The 19,133-nt window shown below is 43.9% G+C and overlaps 1 protein-coding gene across 10 annotated transcripts in view; it reads left to right on the top strand.

The window, feature by feature from the left end:
* The window catches only part of ADGRA1 (adhesion G protein-coupled receptor A1), a 1,508,265-nt gene that overhangs the window by 1,157,254 nt on the left and 331,878 nt on the right, over positions 1–19,133 (top strand). For all 10 annotated transcript variants that reach the window (XR_011024437.1, XR_011024435.1, XR_011024438.1 and 7 more), the window contains one exon: positions 5,757–5,884. Coding sequence is in view for 2 of the 10 variants with exons in the window: in XM_068257544.1 (XP_068113645.1) it covers positions 5,757–5,884 (128 nt within the window). In the remaining 8 variants the exon portion in view is untranslated. The remainder of the gene's footprint in view (positions 1–5,756; positions 5,885–19,133) is intronic.

The following is a 19,133-nucleotide window of genomic DNA, read 5'->3' as shown; positions in this document are numbered from 1 at the left end:
TCAGGATAACCGGCAAGGCGGTTAAGCGCCAACATATTACGCAGCGCTGGACATTAAATATATACAATGATACAAGGATGACAGACATAACAAGGTTATACAACATAGAACAAAGTTTTACAAGGCAAACTGTACAAGATACGTGATCATGCGATTATTGGCTGGTTAGGTAGGCCCAGTAATACAAGGAAAGGCTTAACATTGTGTAACATTGTACCTCTCAACCTGTGCAATCTTAGCAATGCGTTGCATGTCTAGTGTTGTAACAATAAAAATCCATTGCATGAAGTGTAACTGATGAGTTGTGAATTGTTCATAGACTTTATATTACTCTGCTGTGCGCAAATCGGTGTCCATTACAAAGAATACAAAGTCTTAATGGTTGGCACATCTATTGGTTTTACTATGTTCCTGTTGCTGATTCTTTCTCAGAGATGCAACAACAAGAACAAACATTTGTAAAGGGCTTATTGTCATGATATCGCAGCTAGTTGTTGGGATAATATGCAGAACACAGAAGCCATATTTTTCCATTTTGCTGCCTGTCACATGCGTATGTCTGCTAAAAGGAAGCTGCTACCTTGAGTTGCTAGCCTGGGGGCAAGGAAATGACTCATTAGGCCACTGGCCAGTCACCTTTGATCTGCTGTCTCAGGTGTGATTGTCTGTGAAACTACGTTTGCATTAAGTTCCTGGGATAGCAGGGAACTGCTAATTAGCAGCCACTTGAGGAAGAATAGGCTGGTCTGCATGGCTTTTCTACTCTGTAGAAAGCCCATTGTCTCAATCTACAAAGCAAGACCACCAGAGTCTGGGGACAGTGGAAGCTAACACAGGATACTTGTTGTTCTCAAAATACAAAGTTCAAAGTCGGACAGTACCAGCCTTGGAATTTGCATATGACAGCCAGGAAGAAATCTTTTGATGTGTGGTCTGAATATTGTGCTGGAAGCGTTTGAGTGTTTGAAATCTGCCAAGATCAAAAGTGGGACCGGAAAAACCCTGTGAAGATCGCATATCGCAAAAGGGATATGACAAATTGACCAATCTGGGAAACGTTCAAAAAGTTAATTAACACTAGCTCCTCCCCTTCCCAATGAAGTTGCAGCCTCCAGGCATATCTTCCAATATAAAAGGCAGGGCCAGATGCCTAAAAATGATCTTCTCTTGGAGGTAGCGCATAGCTAGGGATGATCCTGAGTGAATCAGTACCGGCGTTCTCCCGCCAACCACGTTTTAACCTACGCTGGTAACTTTTTTTATTTCCCTTTTATTTTTGCAAATTGTCTTGTTGTGTTGCCTTGTAACTTTTATTTTGTAACTTTTTACTTTGTTTTTGTAAGTCTGTTGTATACATTATTTTCTGCATTGTTCCACTTTTTTTCCTGGAATATTAAATCGTTATTTAATAAGTTTGACTTCTGCTGTACTAAACTAACACTCATAGCGTAGAAGGAGAGACTGCAGTGTAGCTTGCATTACAAGTCAGTGCCTGATTGTGCCGTGCTACTGTACGATTGTACTTTGTGTGTGTGTGAGTGTGCGTGGCGTTCCCGTATTCGGCCTAAAGTGCAAAGCTGACCCGAATACGAAAACGCGGATTGCGTGCAGATTACTCGACAGCAGAGTGGAAGTGTCTAGCAACAGCTAGTGGTGGCAGTGAGAAATGTTCTGAGGGGTCACAGCCTTGTTTTAGCTTGAATAAGGCTGCTCTCCACTTGATCTGGTCAAACCCGCAGTCGGGAACCGTATACGCTGTTGATGCCAAAGTCCTTCCTTTGTTTGCTTTGTCCGCATGGATGGAATAGGTCCACCACTGCCCCATCGGTTTTAAGCTCGTTTGAGTGACTATTATTCTATTGGCGCCTCTGGAAAGCTTCTACATATTGCTAAGTCTACCCTGGGTGGAGGGTTGTACCCATCTTTCTCCCATCTACAGAGAGCGACTTTTAATCCTGAGTGGGGTCAGGTTAATCTCCCCACCTGCCTTCACAGTGGCTGCCTAATGGTAACCCTGGTTTGTGAGTATTAAATTGTTATATTACTCATTATTAATTTCCATCTATACAATATCACACTATTGGGCTCTTGGTGTCCCCCCTCCCTTTAACTGATGCCACAGTACTCCTGCAATCTGTTGAGCAAGATTTCATGGTCAACTGTATCAAAAGCTGCCGAGAGATCCAACAGGATTAGGATGGAGCATTCCCCTCTGTCCCTTGTCATGAGCAGATCGTTGCAGACCTGGATCAGGGATAGTTCAAAGCTGTGGTGTTTCATGAAGCCTGATTGTACATGGTTCAAGATGTTGTTTGCTGAGAGTTGGCTTGAAGTTACAGATAGCCTTTTTAATAACTTTCCCTAAAAAGGGGAGGTTGGAGACAGGTCTGTAGCTGCTCATTGCTCCTGCATCCATGGAAGGTTTTTGAGAAGGGGCTTCTTTTAGAGAGGTAGGAAACCTCCCTGCTTGCAGAGAACGATTGACTATTTTGTGAAATGCTGGTCCAAACAGGTCAGGGCATTTCAGCATGACCTTAGTTGGTCCAGGTCGCAGGTTGTCTGGTGGAAGTGACGGAGCATGTCTGAGATCTCAGGGAGTATTTTAAAATAAAAATAAGCAAAACCAAAACTTAATCACTTGGTATCAAAACAAGACTTGTAGTAGTAACCAGAACAAATCTCAGTAGTGACAACAAAACCGATCTCTTCAGTGGAGATACCAGAACAGGTCTCCTCATTGACATATCAAAACAAGTCTAATCACTGGAAATACTTAGCAGGTTCCTTCACTAGATATACCAAAAGAGATCTTCTAACTGGAGATACCAAAACAGGTCTCCTCACTGGGCATGCCAAATCAGGTTGCTTCGCTGGAGAAACCAGGACAGTCTTTCTCATTAGAGATATCAAAACAGTTGTTTTGATATCTCTAATGAGAAAGACTGTCCTGGTTTCTGGAAATATAAAAGGTTTCTGGAAATATAAAAGGCAAAAAAAAAATGGCAATGACCATTATACAACTTTGTAATTTCTCCTTTGTCTCACTGTAAAGGTTAAGAATTCAGGTATGTAACTGGCATTCTCTTCAGGCACACTTGATGTAGTATGAGAGTTTACCTACACTATGGGCCTGATTCACAAAGCGGTGATAACTCAGTTATCACGCCTAAAAGACTTTAGGCGTGATAACCTTTGCACTGCTGAGTTAGCACCGTTTTGAGCTCTTTATCGCGCGCAAAGTCCCGCGCGCAAAGTTTTGCGCGCGCAATCGCGCAACTCCACGCGCACCGCCCATAGGGTTTAAAACTTTGCGCGCGCAAAACTTTGCGCGAGTTTCATTTTATCACGCCTAAACTGAGTTTAGGCGTGATAAAGGGCTTTTCACAGGCGTGCAAACACTTTGCACCGCTTTGTGAATCAGGCCCTATGTGTTCATAGTATTCCATAGTTGTTGGCCTTCATACTACATAGACATGGTAAAATCGGCCAATCATTGGGCCATCAAAATTGAAGGTGTGTACCAGGCTTTAGTGATACAGGGTGTCCAATTAAGTTACAGAGGCTGATTAACATCACATTTGTCTGTATTTGACTAAAAGGTACTCAAAAACCCCTTACTAAATAAGGAGGCAGAGCCTGCATGAACTAGTAAGGGTCCGTTTCCACAAGGATATTACATTACATTTTGCATGCATTTTTCCATATGCAAATTTTTATGGTACCTTACACAAATTTTTGCATGTGTCAGACATAACTGCCAATTATTACGTGGGAAACTGATGTGTGGAGCGAAAATCTGCAGCAAACGGTTTTTTTCGATCAGCGCGTACAAAAACCGCATTAAAAGAAAACCATTCAATTGAAATTGTATTGCTACAGTACTAATGCAAATGTTCCCAAAGGGAATGTGCACTCGGTATACAGTAAATGAGCCCTAAAGGATCATTATCGGAAAAAATATATAAAATGTTTAATACATGAAAACATAAATAAAAAGTAAATTTCTCCCAGACTAAAATATGCTATAAATTACTTTCTCTTATGTTGCTGTCACTTATAGTAGGGAGTATAAATCTGACAGAACTGACAAGATTTGGACTAGCCCATGTCCTCATGCGGCAGTTTCAGGGTTTTCTTTATTTTCAAAAGCATTTTGTGAATGTCACTTGCTCAGTCCAATTGCCAGAATAGTGTGCAAACTGCATCTTTGTATAGATCTTTTCCAGAGAATGCTATTGTAAAGAATAAATTAAATACTGAAAATCCCCCAAGAAGAGATGCACTAGTCAAATACCTGTCAGTTCCGTCAGATTTCTACTGTAAGTGACAGCAACATAAAAGAAAAGTAAAGTATAGCTCATTGTACTCTGAGGAAACATTTATTATTTGTAGGATGATGAAAGATAGAGAATCGGCACCAGAGTCTGACTAGCAGTAGACAAATGGCAGGTGCAATGGCTGTGCCTCCGAAATGAAGATTTAAAGTGGCAGCAAGCAAGCCTGCTTCTTCAGAGGCAATACATCAAAAATCAGCCTCTGAAGAAGCAGGACAGCCTGCAAAGCAGATGTTAGACCAGAATCTTGTATTGTATGTCGGATGGTGTAAAAAGGGGTAAATAAAAGGTGACTTTGCAAGTACTGGCTGGTGCCCGGACCTTCTGCTTCTCTTGTGGTATGGTAGGGGTGTCTTGACACCCTGGAGAAAAGACACAGGAAACATAAACAGGATGGTAGCCCAATAGTGTAATACATTTTGGTATAAGGTCTATAAGTGGTATAATGAGAACTACTCACAAAGGCCGGTTGCAGAGGGGCAACCGACCACAAGTAGCAGGTGGAGACCATAAACCCAACTCCACTCGGGGTGGTCCAGCCGGACCTGGTGGCGGTTGCTCTCTTAGGAAAATCGACAGTTGTCCCCTGTGGTGTGAACCACATGCAATCTGTCTGAACCCCTCCAACAGGATATGTTGGGGGGTATAGAAGCACAATATGGGTGAAAGAAGCGCCCTGGTGTGTATAAACTTCTTTAAAAATAAAAGAAAAGAAGGGGAGGTAGCTTACCTTGAATAACAAAATCTTTCTAACAACAAAATCTTTTTATTATTAAGCACAGGCACCGCGTTTCACGGGTCTAAGCCCGCTTCCTCAGGCCAATAACAGTGCCAAATGGAAACACCTCATTAGCATAGGGAGCCTCTCTTATGCTTATGAGGTTTTTCCATTTAGCACGGTTATTGGCCTGAGGAAGCAGGCATAGACCCATGAAACGTGTTGCCTGTGCTTAATAATAAAAATCTTTTGTTAGAAAGATTTTGTTATTCGAGGTAAGCTACCTCCCTTTCTTTCGTTTTTAATTGTTTTTAAAGAATTTTATACACACCAGGGCGTGCCTCTTTTACCCATATAGTTCTGCTTCTCTTGCTGCTGCTTCCTATTTGTATGTGTCCATATATTTTATATATTTGATTTTTTTTTTTTTGCAATAGTGGTCCTTTAAGAAAGTGACAGTTCACAAGGCAGGTGATCTGTAGCTTACATCTGCTTGCTGCAAATGCCAGTCCGGGTCAACTAAGCCGCTCATTTGTAAGGCAGCTCTTGGCAGCATGGAAAACTGAATATTTCTGTACATTGGCCAGAAGAATGGAAAAAAACAACAACACAGAAATGTGACTGCCTGAGAATGGCAGAAGGTTTTATTGTGTTCTTTATATAGCTAAAGCTGAATGTATAATGTTGTTTACCTCTCTTGTTAGGATTTGAAGACGGTGCTGTCTTACCCTCCGTACCCAGGGGACTTTCTGCACCCTGTGGTTTATGCCTGCACTGCTGTGATGCTGTTGTGCCTGTTCGCTTCTATTATCACCTACATTGTGCACCACAGGTAGGACGCCTCTTCTTTCCAGCATAACCTACATCAGTATAATTATGCCATTTTCCTGAATTGCTTGTTAAATTGCAGTGTTTTTAATATACCGGGGCCAATGTGAAAGCGTCTGCACCGAGCTGACTGCAGACTTGCATTGAAGCACCGCTATGCGCTTTTGTTTCCCCCCTCTCCAGGAGAGCACATGATGCTTGTTGACAATTTGAAAGCATCCTGAATATTTTAACAGTAAACAGTACTTTTGTTGTTGTTGTTTCATCATCTTGGTGAATGTCCTGTGCCCACTGGTGAGCTGTATGAACCCCAGGAACCTACTTTCTTCAATTAGCTGCCAAGAAGCCTGAAAAAGTTCTGCTCTTTGTATTTATTGTCTGGGAGTTGGCAGCGGAAGTACATAATTCCTTTTTTAAACTGTGCTGGCAAAATAATTAGAGTGTGTGTTGCTGATGTAATAATGTGTCTAAAATATTTAGCATGATTTGCAATGCCAGGGTGGGTTGGGACAAAAACAGGATTACCCGTCTTATGCTACCCATGACTTTTTTTTTTTTTTTTTTTACTGCTGCCAAGCACAACAGGATCATCCACCAGGCAACCTAAGCAGGTGCTTGGTAGAGATGTTGCGAACTGTTCGCTCGGCGAACATCTCTGGGGCTTTTACTACTTCCGGGTCGCTCTGACCCGGAGTAGTACGCCTGCGCTGCCCGGCGAAGCGCGTCCTAGATCGCGCTCCTGTTGCCGGGCACTCTCTGCGCATGTGCGTGACGTCGTTCATGACGTCACGCACATGCGCAGAGAGTGCCCGGCAACAGGAGCGCGATCTAGGACGCGCTTCGCCGGGCAGCGCAGGCGTACTACTCCGGGTCAGAGCGACCCGGAAGTAGTAAATGCCCCATGTATTCAGAGATGTTCGCCGGCGAACGGTTCGGGAACCGTTCGCTACATCTCTAGTGCTTGGGGGGAGGATAGTGCAGTGATCTGCAAACTAGGCTCTCCAGCTGTTAAGGAACTACAAGTCCCAAAATGCATTTGCTTCTATGAATCATGACTGTGGCTGGCAGACTGCTTGCTGCAATGCAATGTGGGACTTGTAGTTCCTTAACAGCTGGAGAGCCAAGTTTGCAGATCACTGGGCTAGTGGGTGTCAAGGGGCCCACCTGCCACCTTCTCTGACCTTTCACCACTTCAGCTTACCAAAAGGACCACAAGGGTCTCCAAATCTGCTACCTTGCTCTGCTACATCTTAATCCGTCTCTGCTGCCAAGTAAAGGCGACACTATTGTGGTTGTTTATTGCCAAGCAGGGGTGTAACTAGAGGGGATCATCTCCTGCGATTGCAGGGGGACCAGAACTGGGGTGGGAGGGGCAACTACAAACCTTCTTTTCCTCCAATACAGGGGCTATACTTCAGATCAGGTGTATTTGTGGCTTCACTTGTTATGGGTGTGAAGATTATGATGGCCACACTTGTTCTTTGACCCTTGTGAGATGGTCCCCAAGGCCGTGAAGGGCACCATGGGGAGGCAGGGGGAAGGTGTGTGAACTTTGGGTGGACCCCATCAAAGTTTAGCTGGGAGACCCCATGAATTGTAGTTATGCCACTGTTGCCAAGTGTCCCTGATTTTTAGTGGTACCCCAAGTTTTGGAGACACATTTTTAAATTGTTTTTGGCTTCTGAAGACTTTAACAAGAATTGCATGGAGTCTTGTGGCGTTCTACATTGAATACAAAACATTCTTGAGTCTAGATTGCAAGCTTACAAGGGCAGGGTCCTCCCCCTAGTGTTTCTTATTTCTGTTGTACTTTATAAAATGAACATGTAACAGTATTGGGATTATTTCAAACTACATAACAGCTTTGTACTGGTATTTACAGTATTCTGTATTAGTGTTGCTGGTTGTTCTGATTGCACTGTGTGTTGAACCAGAAATTCCCAATTGTCCCTCCTTTGAAGGGACAGTCCCTCATTGGGGGCCATGTCCCACTGTCTCTCTTCTTCCTCATTTGTCCCTCTTTCAGGATACATGTACAAATCTATGTAATAATATGTTTTTTTCTTCTGAACAATGTGTTAAAGTGAACCTTATGTCAGAAAAAAAAATTAGTTTTACTCACCTGGGGCTTCTACCAGCCCCCTGCAGCAGTCCTGTGCCCTCGCAGCCCCTCACTAATCCTCTGGTCCCCCGCTGCCATCTAGTTTCGTTTTTGCCGACAGGTCCGTCAGGACTGGCCACGCTTAGCTTTTTTCCGCATTCCCGACTGTAATTAGTAATTAGCGCTATTGCGGGCTGCAACGCGTACAAAAATACGCGTTGCTGCATATCTATGCATCCGTAATGTGGCAACGCGTATTTTTTGTGCCGCAATAGCACTAATTACAGTCGGGACTGTGGAAAAAGCTACGCGTGGCAAGTCCTGACGGCCTGTCGGCAAAACCTAAAATGGGATAACAATACGGCCACTATTGTCAAGAAAGAGCAACAGAGGATGTACCATCTACGGCAGCTGAAAAAGTTTGGCCTACCTCAAAATTTAATGGTGCAGTTCTACACTGCAATTATTGAATCCACCATAACATCATCTATGACTGTATGGTTTAGCTCCTGCTCAGCATTAGAAAACGGGAGGCTGCAGCGCATCATCCGAACAGCGGAAAGGATAATTGGCTGTAGCTTACCTTCCCTGCAGGATCTTTACACTAGCAGGTGCAGAAAGAGAGCGACCAAAATTGCCTCTGACCCCTCTCACCCAGCTCACTCCATCTTCCAGCGCATGCCTTCAGGAGTAAGATTCCGGTCAATCGCAACTAAAACCTCCAGACACAGGAACAGCTTTTTTCCTCAAGCGGTAATCATACTAAATGCTGAACCACGTTAGAGCTGCTAGGGCTGAAAGTAATCAGCACAGAACTGTAAATGAACAATTCTCACATTGCTTACTGCCACTATACTTATAATGTCCTTGACTTGTAATATACACACTGTCTGTCCTTGTATTGTTTTTGTTTGTGTTTGTTAAGCAACTGCCAAGACAAATTCCTTGTAGGTGCAAACTTACTTGGCGAAATAAAATTGATTCTGATTCGGAAAAACGAAACCAGCTGGCAGCAGGGGATCAGAGCATTAGTGAGTGGCTGCGAGGGCACAGGACTGCTGCAGGGGGCTGGTAGAAGCCCCAGGTGAGTAAAACTAATTTTTTTTTCTAGTTTAAGTGACTCTAAACTTTACACCTATCCTTTAAATTTATATATTTATTATTCCCATGTGTTAATATGAAGCAACATGAACCAGAATAGAAAGGACCAGTGTGATCTGAATTATAAAACAATTTTTTCTTATCATATCTTGTTGGTATGAGTGACTAGGGGTGTGCTGGGGCGTGGTTATGGGTGTGGCTTGTGTCCCTCTTTCTTATCTCAAAATGTTGGGAGATATGGTTGAACTAGGGTTGCCAGGTCGGCTGATGGAGAAAACCGGACAGGGGGTGGAGTTAGGGGCGGAGTCAGAAGCGCACTTTTATGTAGAGTGGGGCTAAGCAATGGGCTTTTTAAAAAATGTTTTTTACAGTATTTATATCGCACTGACATCTTCTGCAGCACATTACAGAGTACATAGCCATGTCACTAACTGTCCTCACCAGTACATGCACATAAGAGACCACTTTTCACCAGTAAATGCACATAATAAGAGACCGCTTTTCACCAGTAAATGCACATAATAAGAGACAGCTTTTCACCAGTAAATGCACATAAGAGACAGCTTTTCACCACTAAATGCACATAAGAGACATCTTTTCACCACTAAATGCACATAAGAGACATCTTTTCACCACTAAATGCACATAAGAGACATCTTTTCACCACTAAATGCACATAAGAGACAGCTTTTCACCACTAAATGCACATAAGAGACAGCTTTTCACCAGTAAATGCACATAAGAGACAGCTTTTCACCAGTAAATGCACATAAGAGACAGCTTTTCACCAGTAAATGCACATAATAAGAGACAGCTTTTCACCAGTAACTGCACATAATGACAAACAGCCAGTTGTCCCCAGTATATGTAGCCAGGGATATATGTGCCCAGTATATGTAGCCAGAGGTATATGTCCCCAGTATATGTAGGCAGGGGAATATGTCCCCAGTATATATAGCCAGCGGTATATGGGCTCAGTATATGTAGCCAGGGTGCATATGGGCCCAGTATATGTAGCCAGGGTGTATATGGGCCCGGTATATGTAGCCAGGGTGTATATGGGCCCAGTATATGTAGCCAGGGTGTATATGGGCCCAGTATATGTAGCCAGGGTGTATATGGGCCCAGTATATGTAGACAGGGTGTATATGGGCCCAGTATATGTAGCCAGGGTGTATATGGGCCCAGTATATGTAGTCAGGGGGTATATATGCCCAGTATATGTAGCCAGGGTGTATATGGGCCCAGTATATGTAGCCAGGGTGTATATGGGCCCAGTATATTTAGCCAGGGTGTATATGGGCCCAGTATATGTAGCCAGGGTGTATATGGGCCCAGTATATGTAGCCAGGGTGTATATGGGCCCAGTATATGTAGCCAGGGTGTATATGGGCCCAGTATATGTAGCCAGGGTGTATATGGGCCCAGTATATGTAGGCAGGTGTGTGTCCCCCCCCCCAGGAGGGAAGCAGTCAGCGTAGAGAAGAGGGAGAGCGGTGAAGAAGGGGGCCATCTCCCCCCCTTCGCTCACCTTAGGGTCCTCTCCCTCCCTCGCTGTCTCCTCCGATCGGTGTGTGCGGTGGCTGGCAGAGGGGCGGAACTTACCTTCCGTGTCTCCTCCGTCTGGTGACTGGTCTCGTCGCAGGCGCCGCGCGGGATGAGTTGCCACTACTCTGGTCTGATGCAGACCAGAGCAGCGGCTGCGGCACCAGAACTTCTGGCCGGCGCATGGAGCGACACGGGAGGTAAGTCCCGTCCGCTGCCAAGCGCCACCGCCAGTCAGCCACACACAGATCGGAGGAGACAGCGAGGGACGGAAAGCATCTAAGGTGAGAGAAGGGGGAGGAGATGGCCCCCTTCTCCGCCGCTGCCCACCGCTTTCCCTCCACTGCGCTGCTCTCCTCCTGCTACAGGCGGCTGTCAATACTGACAGCCGCCGGAAAAGGCATAAAACCGGACATCTTAATTGTCCGGTTTAGCATGCCTTTTTGCACCGGACACAGCGGCCAAAAACCGGACTGTCCGGTCTAAAACCGGACACCTGGCAACCCTAGGTTGAACTACTTATGTATCTATGCTCCCCACTTATGTACTGTGTACATTACTGTACAATATATAAATGTATATACTGTATAAAGCCCTATATAAATACAATGAGGATTTTTAAAGTGTTCCATAAGCTGTTTAGTTATCTGTCTAGCCAATGATCAGTTGGCTTCAGAGCCTATGGAATAATCTACCTTGTATTGCGTAAACACTGAGGATTCTGTACTAATAATGATCGTAATGTGCTAATTGTGATTTTGCGAAATTGCACATAATGTAATTAAGATCGTAAAGGAAAAATCATAATCATTAAATTACGCAACATTTAATGTAATTACGACCATACACACATTTTTCATAACTAAGATAGTTTTCATAATTATGTTCATTTTTTGTGATTACATTTTCATAAATACTTAAATTTGTATAATTTTTCTGGTAATTTTTGTGTAAAACCTTAAGTTACGATTTCGTATTTCCCATAATTTTTGTAATTTCTTATAATTTTCTTGTTTTACAAGAAATTACAAAATTACAAACCACACGAAACTGAACACAAAATTATGATTTAACATGAAATTACCACACAAAATTACGAAAGTACAAATTATGAATTTTCTGATATTTAAAGGACACCTGAATTGGACCAAAAAAGTAGATTTTCATTTAGCTGGAGCTTCTTTCAACCCCTATAGTCTTTCAGATCCCTTGGTGTCCCTCGGATCTCCTCCATTATGCCAGTGGCCCCTCCAAAAGATCTGTGACTACAACTCCAACTGAAGGCTACTTTGCATGCGTTGTCCCATCTGTGTGCCTCTTTAATTGTCTTTTCATCAGCAGGAGCATTCTGCACATGCCTGGTTCTTAAAAGAATTTTACTGCGCATGCACTGAGTGCTTCCGTCGACAGTAGCATGAGTGAATAGGCATAGCAGCCTGCGTCTTGAGTTTTAGTCTCAGATCTCTAGAAGGGGCAACAATACAGCGGAGTGGACCTGGAGGACACCGAGGGATCTGAACGACTATGGGGGTGGGGGGGGGGGCTGGAAGAAGTCCCAGGTAAGTAGAAATGTATTTACGGTCCAATTTAGGTGTGCTTTTAAGATGAACCCTGAGATTCATTCTAGTCATGTCACTAACTGCCCCTGAGAGTAGCTCATAATCTATACTCTATACCATAGTTATAGTCTAAGGGCTCTTTTCCTATGGCTGTGATCCGCTTCAAAAAGCAGATTGCAGCCATTCTGCCAATCGCTAGAGCACTGCAGTTTACATGTTGCTCAATTCCCACTAGTGTGCATTGTTTTTTATGTTAACGCAAGTGCTAACTCACTCTGCTCCCGATAGCTATACGGTGCAATTGTAGGTAATGGAAAAAGCAACTTGCACCTTCGTAAATGCAGTTGATTACACTTGCTAGTGGAAAAGAGGCCTTACTAACCTATCATATTCTAAGGCCAATTTTGTGTGTGTGTGTGGGGGGGACAAATTCACTTACCAGTATGTTTTTGGAATGTGGGAGGAAGCTGGAGTGCCCAGAGATATACCACAGAGCCATTATGTGGATATAGAAACTGCATGCAGATAGTGTTTTTGGCCCATATTTTTTCCAAGGACCCCACAATACAAGGCAGAAGTGATATCCTCTACACAACTGTTTGTCTATTTTCTTCCTTCACCCTCAAACAAAACACCACCCCCTACTGGAGATAGCTTGCTGCATCATCACTTAGCATCTCACTGTGGCTTATGTACGTATAATTGGCATTTGACTGGGCTGGGCTGCTAAAGGCTGCAAAGAGGTCTGCTAGGTTCTTCTGCACCAGAACTTATCCATATAGAAACCATACTGCAGTGACCACAGACATACCCTTTTCATTTCATGTGACCATAAGTTGGCCTAGTCTTCATTGATGCAGATACATGTGAATGGGCAGAGGGTGGGGCCACACTCATAATGCCCTACATACACCCACTTAAAGGACACCCGAGGCAAAAATAAAGTAATGAAATAAACAATTGTATCTATCTTCCTTCTCCTAAAAATGACTTTTTAATAATAATAATGGCAGTATTTGTATAGCGCCTTTCTCCTGTCGGACTCAAAGCGCTTGCGAGGCAGCCACTAGAGCGCACTCAGTAGGCAGTAGCAGTGTTAAGGAGACTTGCCCAAGAAACTCCTTACTGAAATAGGTGCTGGCTTACTGAACAGGCAGTTTTATTTTATGTTTAAATCTACTTTTTAAGTTTGAACTGTTTTAGTGTTTTTGCTCAATGACACATTCATTGAAGTATGCCAGAGCTAAAATATATCAACTATTGACATTTTTTATCTCTTTCCTGCTTTCAGAAGCCATTTTCTGATAGGAAAGTGTTTTATAGTTAGAATTTTTTATCGGTGAGGGTCACACTGTAGTCACTTCCTGTCTGAGTCAGGACTGAGTCAGCCACTTACATGCCTGATATTTAACTCTTTCAGGCACAGCAAGGAAAAAAAAAGGATCACAGCATAGTTATTTGTGTGCTAGGCACTGTACATACCCATATTTATCTCATCGTGTCACATGTTACCTCAGGTATCTTTTAAAAGTGATACTGAAGTGACCTGGGGGAAAAAAGTCAGAAACTCACCTATGAAGAGGAAAAGCTCTGGATTCTATAAAGCTTTCCCGGTCCTCTCTGTGCCCTTGCTCCAGTGCTGTCAACACCGTTGCAGGTATTCAACCAACTGGTCAGCTAGGCCTTCGGGTATCCTAGGATGGCATCAGAAGCATTTGTGTCTCTGAGTGCGTCCGAAGATTGATGGCTCCATACTGAATTTTGTGCAAGCACAGTACAGAGACACCAATCTCCTGAAGCAAAAGTTCTTCCAATGCCTTCTGAGGGCTCCTGGAAGTGTCAAACAGGGGACAGTGCCGGAATGAGGACACTGAGTGAGGATCGGAAAAGCTCTATAGGATCCTTTCCTCTCCACAGATGAGAATCTGCTTTTTTTTCCTCCAGGTTGCTTCAGCATTTAAAGAGAACCCGAGGTGTGTTTAAAGAATGTTATCTGCATACAGAGGCTGGATCTGCCTATACAGCCCAGCCTCTGTTGCTATCCCAAACCCCACTAAAGTCCCCCTGCACTCTGCAATCCCTCATAAATCACAGCCATGCTCTGAGGCTGTGTTTACATCTGTAGTGTCAGTCTCAGCTGCTTCCCCGCCTCCTGCATAGCTCCGGTCTCTGCCCCCGTCCCTTCCCTCCAATCAGCAGGGAGGGAAGGGATGCAGGCGGGGACTGGAGTTCTGCAGGAGGCGGGGAGAGCAGCAGACTGACACTATAGTGATAAACACAGCCAGCTCTGACAAGCTGTTTGTCAGCAGCATGGCTGTGATTTATAAGGGATGGCAGAGTGCAGGGGACCTTAGTGGGGTTTGGGATAGCAACAGAGGCTGGGCTGTATAGGCAGATCCAGCCTCTGTATGCAGATAATATTCTTCAAACCCACCTCGGGTTCTCTTTAACAAAAATCCAACCTCTGCTCCTTTGTAGGGGCTGATTTTAATCAGGTGGGTGGGCAGAAGGTGTGGCTATGGTCATTGTACACTCAAGGGGGTGGGAGGTTATAAGTCTGCACATAATGCAACCTTGCTCTTGGTGGGCTCCACATCAAACCAGCTCATTATAAATAATAATTTTTAAAAATTATCAAGTATCCAAGTTTTACTAGCAGGTCTAGGTAATATAACAAACCTGCTTTGATTATTAGTAGATTTCTTTATGCCTAAGATTTTTTTTTTTTAAATAAAAAATTCTGTTCTCAAACTTTGAAGGAATAAAAGTTTACAAAAAAATAAATAAAAAGACTAGATTGGAAGCATGGATAGTGGAAGAATGCACACACTCCTCACAGGGAGTGATGGAAGGGATGTTATAGTGCCTGCAGATTGCCTGGTTTTGCCCTATTAAACTGTGCTTAGGGAGACAGAAGCCGGAGTGTTTCAGCAGCTGTGTCTGCAGTGACCTTCCGTGACTTCTGTAAAAGATACTAGCTGCTTTTTGAATTCTCGAGGTAAGGTGAACAGTTAACGCACCAGCTCGCAGCACCCAGGGGACAGTTCTTGACATCTTTAACTCCTAAAATGCGCATGTTAGTCTATTAACCTGCACATGTCAACTCAAACAAATTGGTCCCTGAGCGATGCACATTGAGTTGCCATGATCCTTTCAGTCTGTGAACAAGGGAGAGCCGGGGTGGGGCAATATCCCCCAAGCCACTCTTGTTTTTACAAATTAAGATCAGGAATGAAAGACGGAGAGGGTTTTCTTAAGTGCTGCACATGCTCCCTCAGCAAGGCATGGTTAATGCCCATAGCATTATGTCGCTGGTGAAAGGAAGATGGAGCCCCAAATCATTGCCTTTAAGTTTTATACAAGTTTTTGAAAAACGGAAAAAAAAAAGATAAAATGAAATATTGTCTGTGCCAAGTATGGAGCAAGCTGCAGTTGAATCCTGATGGCTATCTACCATAGCATTCTATCCTATAATCTCCTAACTGCATAATGCACAACAGGATGCCAAGCTGAGATACAGCCCAAACACAAATGGCTGCAGGCTGGCTGTGACTGTGCACACCAGAAAAAAAAATGTTAAAACAGTCCATATAAATATTGTTAAAACATCCACACAAAAAAACAAACAAACAAATAACTGGATGCCCTTAGGCCCCGTTCACATCACAAACGCGGATGGCCATGCGTGCGGAACGCAATGCATGCGAAAGCACGCCATCCGCGTTTGTGTGCGTTGCGTGGCTGATCCCATCACTGAAAAGTGAATGGGACAGCCACGCGTTTTGGCAAAAAATGCGTGCAGCATGCGTTCCCGGACCGCACAGGTCCGGAACGCATGCAGTGTGAACATCAGACAGTGCACTCTATGCACTGTCTGATGTCGTGTGTGTCGGCCACCTGCACGCGTTTCCAAAACGCGGCTGGAAACGCATGCAGTGTGAACGGGGCCTTATATGTTGGAGCATAGACTGTGGGGCGTTACTAGAGGGGAGCAGCCTCTGCCCCTGCAGGGGGCCCCAGAGCTTTGAGGGGCCCCAACTACTACTAACCATCCCTCTCTCCGATACAGGGTACTATACTTCAGATCAAGGGTTTTCGTGGCTACCCTTGTTATGGGTGTGAAGATCATGATGGCCACACTTGATATGACCCTTGTGAGATGGGCCCCAAGGTTATGAAGGGCACCAAGGGGAGGCAAAGGAAAAGGGGTGAGCATTGGGGGAGGGGGGGGGGCATCAAAGTGTAGCCACAATTAAATGTTACCTGCCTAATAATGTGGGGCAGGCAGGGACCAGTCAGTTATTTAAAGTGTGCCAGATGTCAATTTTAGGACCAAATATAAACATGCATACCCAATCTTCATTGGGAAACAATGTGCAGAAATTGACGCTCCAAGTTGCTCCCATTTGTTGCAGTCTCCCATTTTTCTAACGTTAAAGCTTGTCGAAAGTTAAAGCCAGAAGGGGCTGCATGAGCTGCTGTGAGATGCCAAAAAAACACCCATTGTGTCCAAAAACACACCCACTCCTTGCCACTGTCTCGCCAACTCCCCAGCAGCACTCCTGAAGATAAACTGTGTGCGCAGTGACCCAAAAGTAGTCGTAGTCATTAGTAGGGATGCTCATTCGGATTCCGCAGGAATGAAATATCTGAATTTCCGATCGGAAATTGCATTTCCGCATTGAAATTTGGAAGTCGGTAATTGAAGTGCGGTAGGCGGATTTTCCCGGAAATTTTACCGGTAATGTCAGCCGACTTTAAAATAAATTTTCTCAAAAACTACAAGGTCTTTTTAAAAGATGTTTTTCCCTCTTGTACCTACTTTTCTGCTTAACAGTCCCTAACAATTTGGTGTTTCTAGCACCTATGGGGGATTTGCTATTAACCTCTAAACTTGGCATCATACCGCATAGCGGTACCAATGCAGATTTTCACGGTAATTTCTGCCGATTTTAACATCAATTTTCTCAAAAACTACAAGGTCTTTTTGAAATATTTTTTTCCTCTTCTTTCCACTTTTTTGCTTAACATGCCCTGAAAATTTGGTGTTTGTAGAGCCTACAGGGGCTTTGCTATTAACCGCCAAAGTTGGCCGCTGTTGACTGTAATGTAAAATACAGTAAATTCTCATTACCGATATGCGGTATTATGCCGAGGTTAATAGCAAAGCCTCCATAAGACACCAAATTTTCAGGGAATGTTAATCAGACAAATGGAAACAGAAGAAAAACAATATTTCAAAAAGACTTTGTAGTTTTTGAGAAAATTGATGTTAAAATCGGCAGAAATTACCGCGGAAATAAGCCAGCACCTATTCAGTGAGGAGACCTTGGGCTAGACTCCCTAACGCTGCTATTGCCTATAGAGTGAGCCCTAGTAGCTGCAGCTCTGGCGCTTTGAGTCCACCAGGAGAAGAGTGACCTAAATGTTTTGTGTCTTGCCTTACCTGGGGCTTCTTCCAGGCCCTAGAAGTGTGCGTGTCCCTCGCCACAGTTCAGCTGTGCCTCAGTGATCAATTGTCAGCTCCGGAGTAGATTGCCAACAAGAAGGGTTGGTCAGCTCCTGCATGCGCATACGCGCCTCTCATGCGTGCGTGCGAGGGACACACAGACTTAGCTATATACACGTTCTTCACCTCGCATTTACTTTAAACTATTGAGGCGCATGTGCTGGATAAACCCCAGCCATTGGCACGTTACAGTCATTGACCTGAAGAAGCAGGACAGACCTGCGAAACTTGTTGTTTTTGTGCAAATAGGATTCAAAAATGTCCACCATATATGCCTGGTGCGTATCTTCAGAGGAAGGCAAGCCAACATTACCTCTCCTTAAACAGATTTTAATCATTTTATATGTTTTATCTTAAGTGATAGCGTTTGATATGTGGTGCGCCTCATTTTGCATGTGCGAAAACTCCTGCAAGCAAATTGTAAGCCATAAGAAAACTACGACGCAATCATTTATTCACCTGGTGTTGTGTCCTTTTCAATTGTTAATGCCCCGGGCCAAAAGTCCCTTACTGCATTTTTCCCCATGCTTACTGATGGACAGATAACTCATGCAGTACTAATGAAGACCATGGCTTAGCTGATACCTTATCCAACTTCAAAATTAGGCAATCTTGTTATAGATAAAATACCCATCCAAAAGAGAGAGATAATTCCCAATATATGCCTGGCAGCCAGACTGGCTATACTTGGTGCCAAGGGACAATCAATAGCCCGTAATATGTCAAAAGTCATTAGACAAGTGAAACTGCAGGCAATATATCAAAGACTGTTTGCATACTTGACAGGGAGACCTTAAAAACTAGAAAAGGAACTGGAAGGAATAGGAAGACTTTTTTGGGCAATTTTTTATAATACACAAAAACTTTAAGGCCCCATTTACTCCTGTAGGGCCCCATACTGTACAGAACAAGAAAAATGCCCGCAGCACACCATAGAAAGATAAAATCCAGGTTGCTTTATTGGTACATTCAGCAGACAAGCTGGCAGCTGACGCATTTCAGACACACGGGTCCTTAGTTATAGCTATGACTAAATTCGGATTCAGGTTCCCACACTGTTCACACAAAGCTGTTGCCCTTTTCAGGCCCGATTCTCCATGGGCCCCATACAGCAGTACTGTTTGTACTGCCCTAGCGGTGCCCCTGTACACTTGCCCACTGCTTAGTTACGCGGTATGCTTCCCTGCAGCATTCCTGCCGCAAGGGCCATGCAAGTCTATGGAAACTTGCACACTTAACGCAACAAGGTGTAAAACCAGCCTAAGGCCTGGAACCCACTAGAAAACGCTATCGATTGCCGCTAGCGTTTTGTATGAGCGGTTTGCAAGTAATTTCATGAGCGTTTTCAGTAGCAATTTTAAAAAGTGTAATTAATTTGCCAGCGGTTGTGTAGCGATTAGCGATTTTAATTCCGATTGGTCCTTTCAATTAATTTTAA

Source organism: Hyperolius riggenbachi, chromosome 10, assembly GCF_040937935.1.
Source record: "Hyperolius riggenbachi isolate aHypRig1 chromosome 10, aHypRig1.pri, whole genome shotgun sequence".
NCBI lineage: Eukaryota > Metazoa > Chordata > Amphibia > Anura > Hyperoliidae > Hyperolius > Hyperolius riggenbachi.
This window is presented reverse-complemented; position numbering and strand designations above follow the sequence as displayed.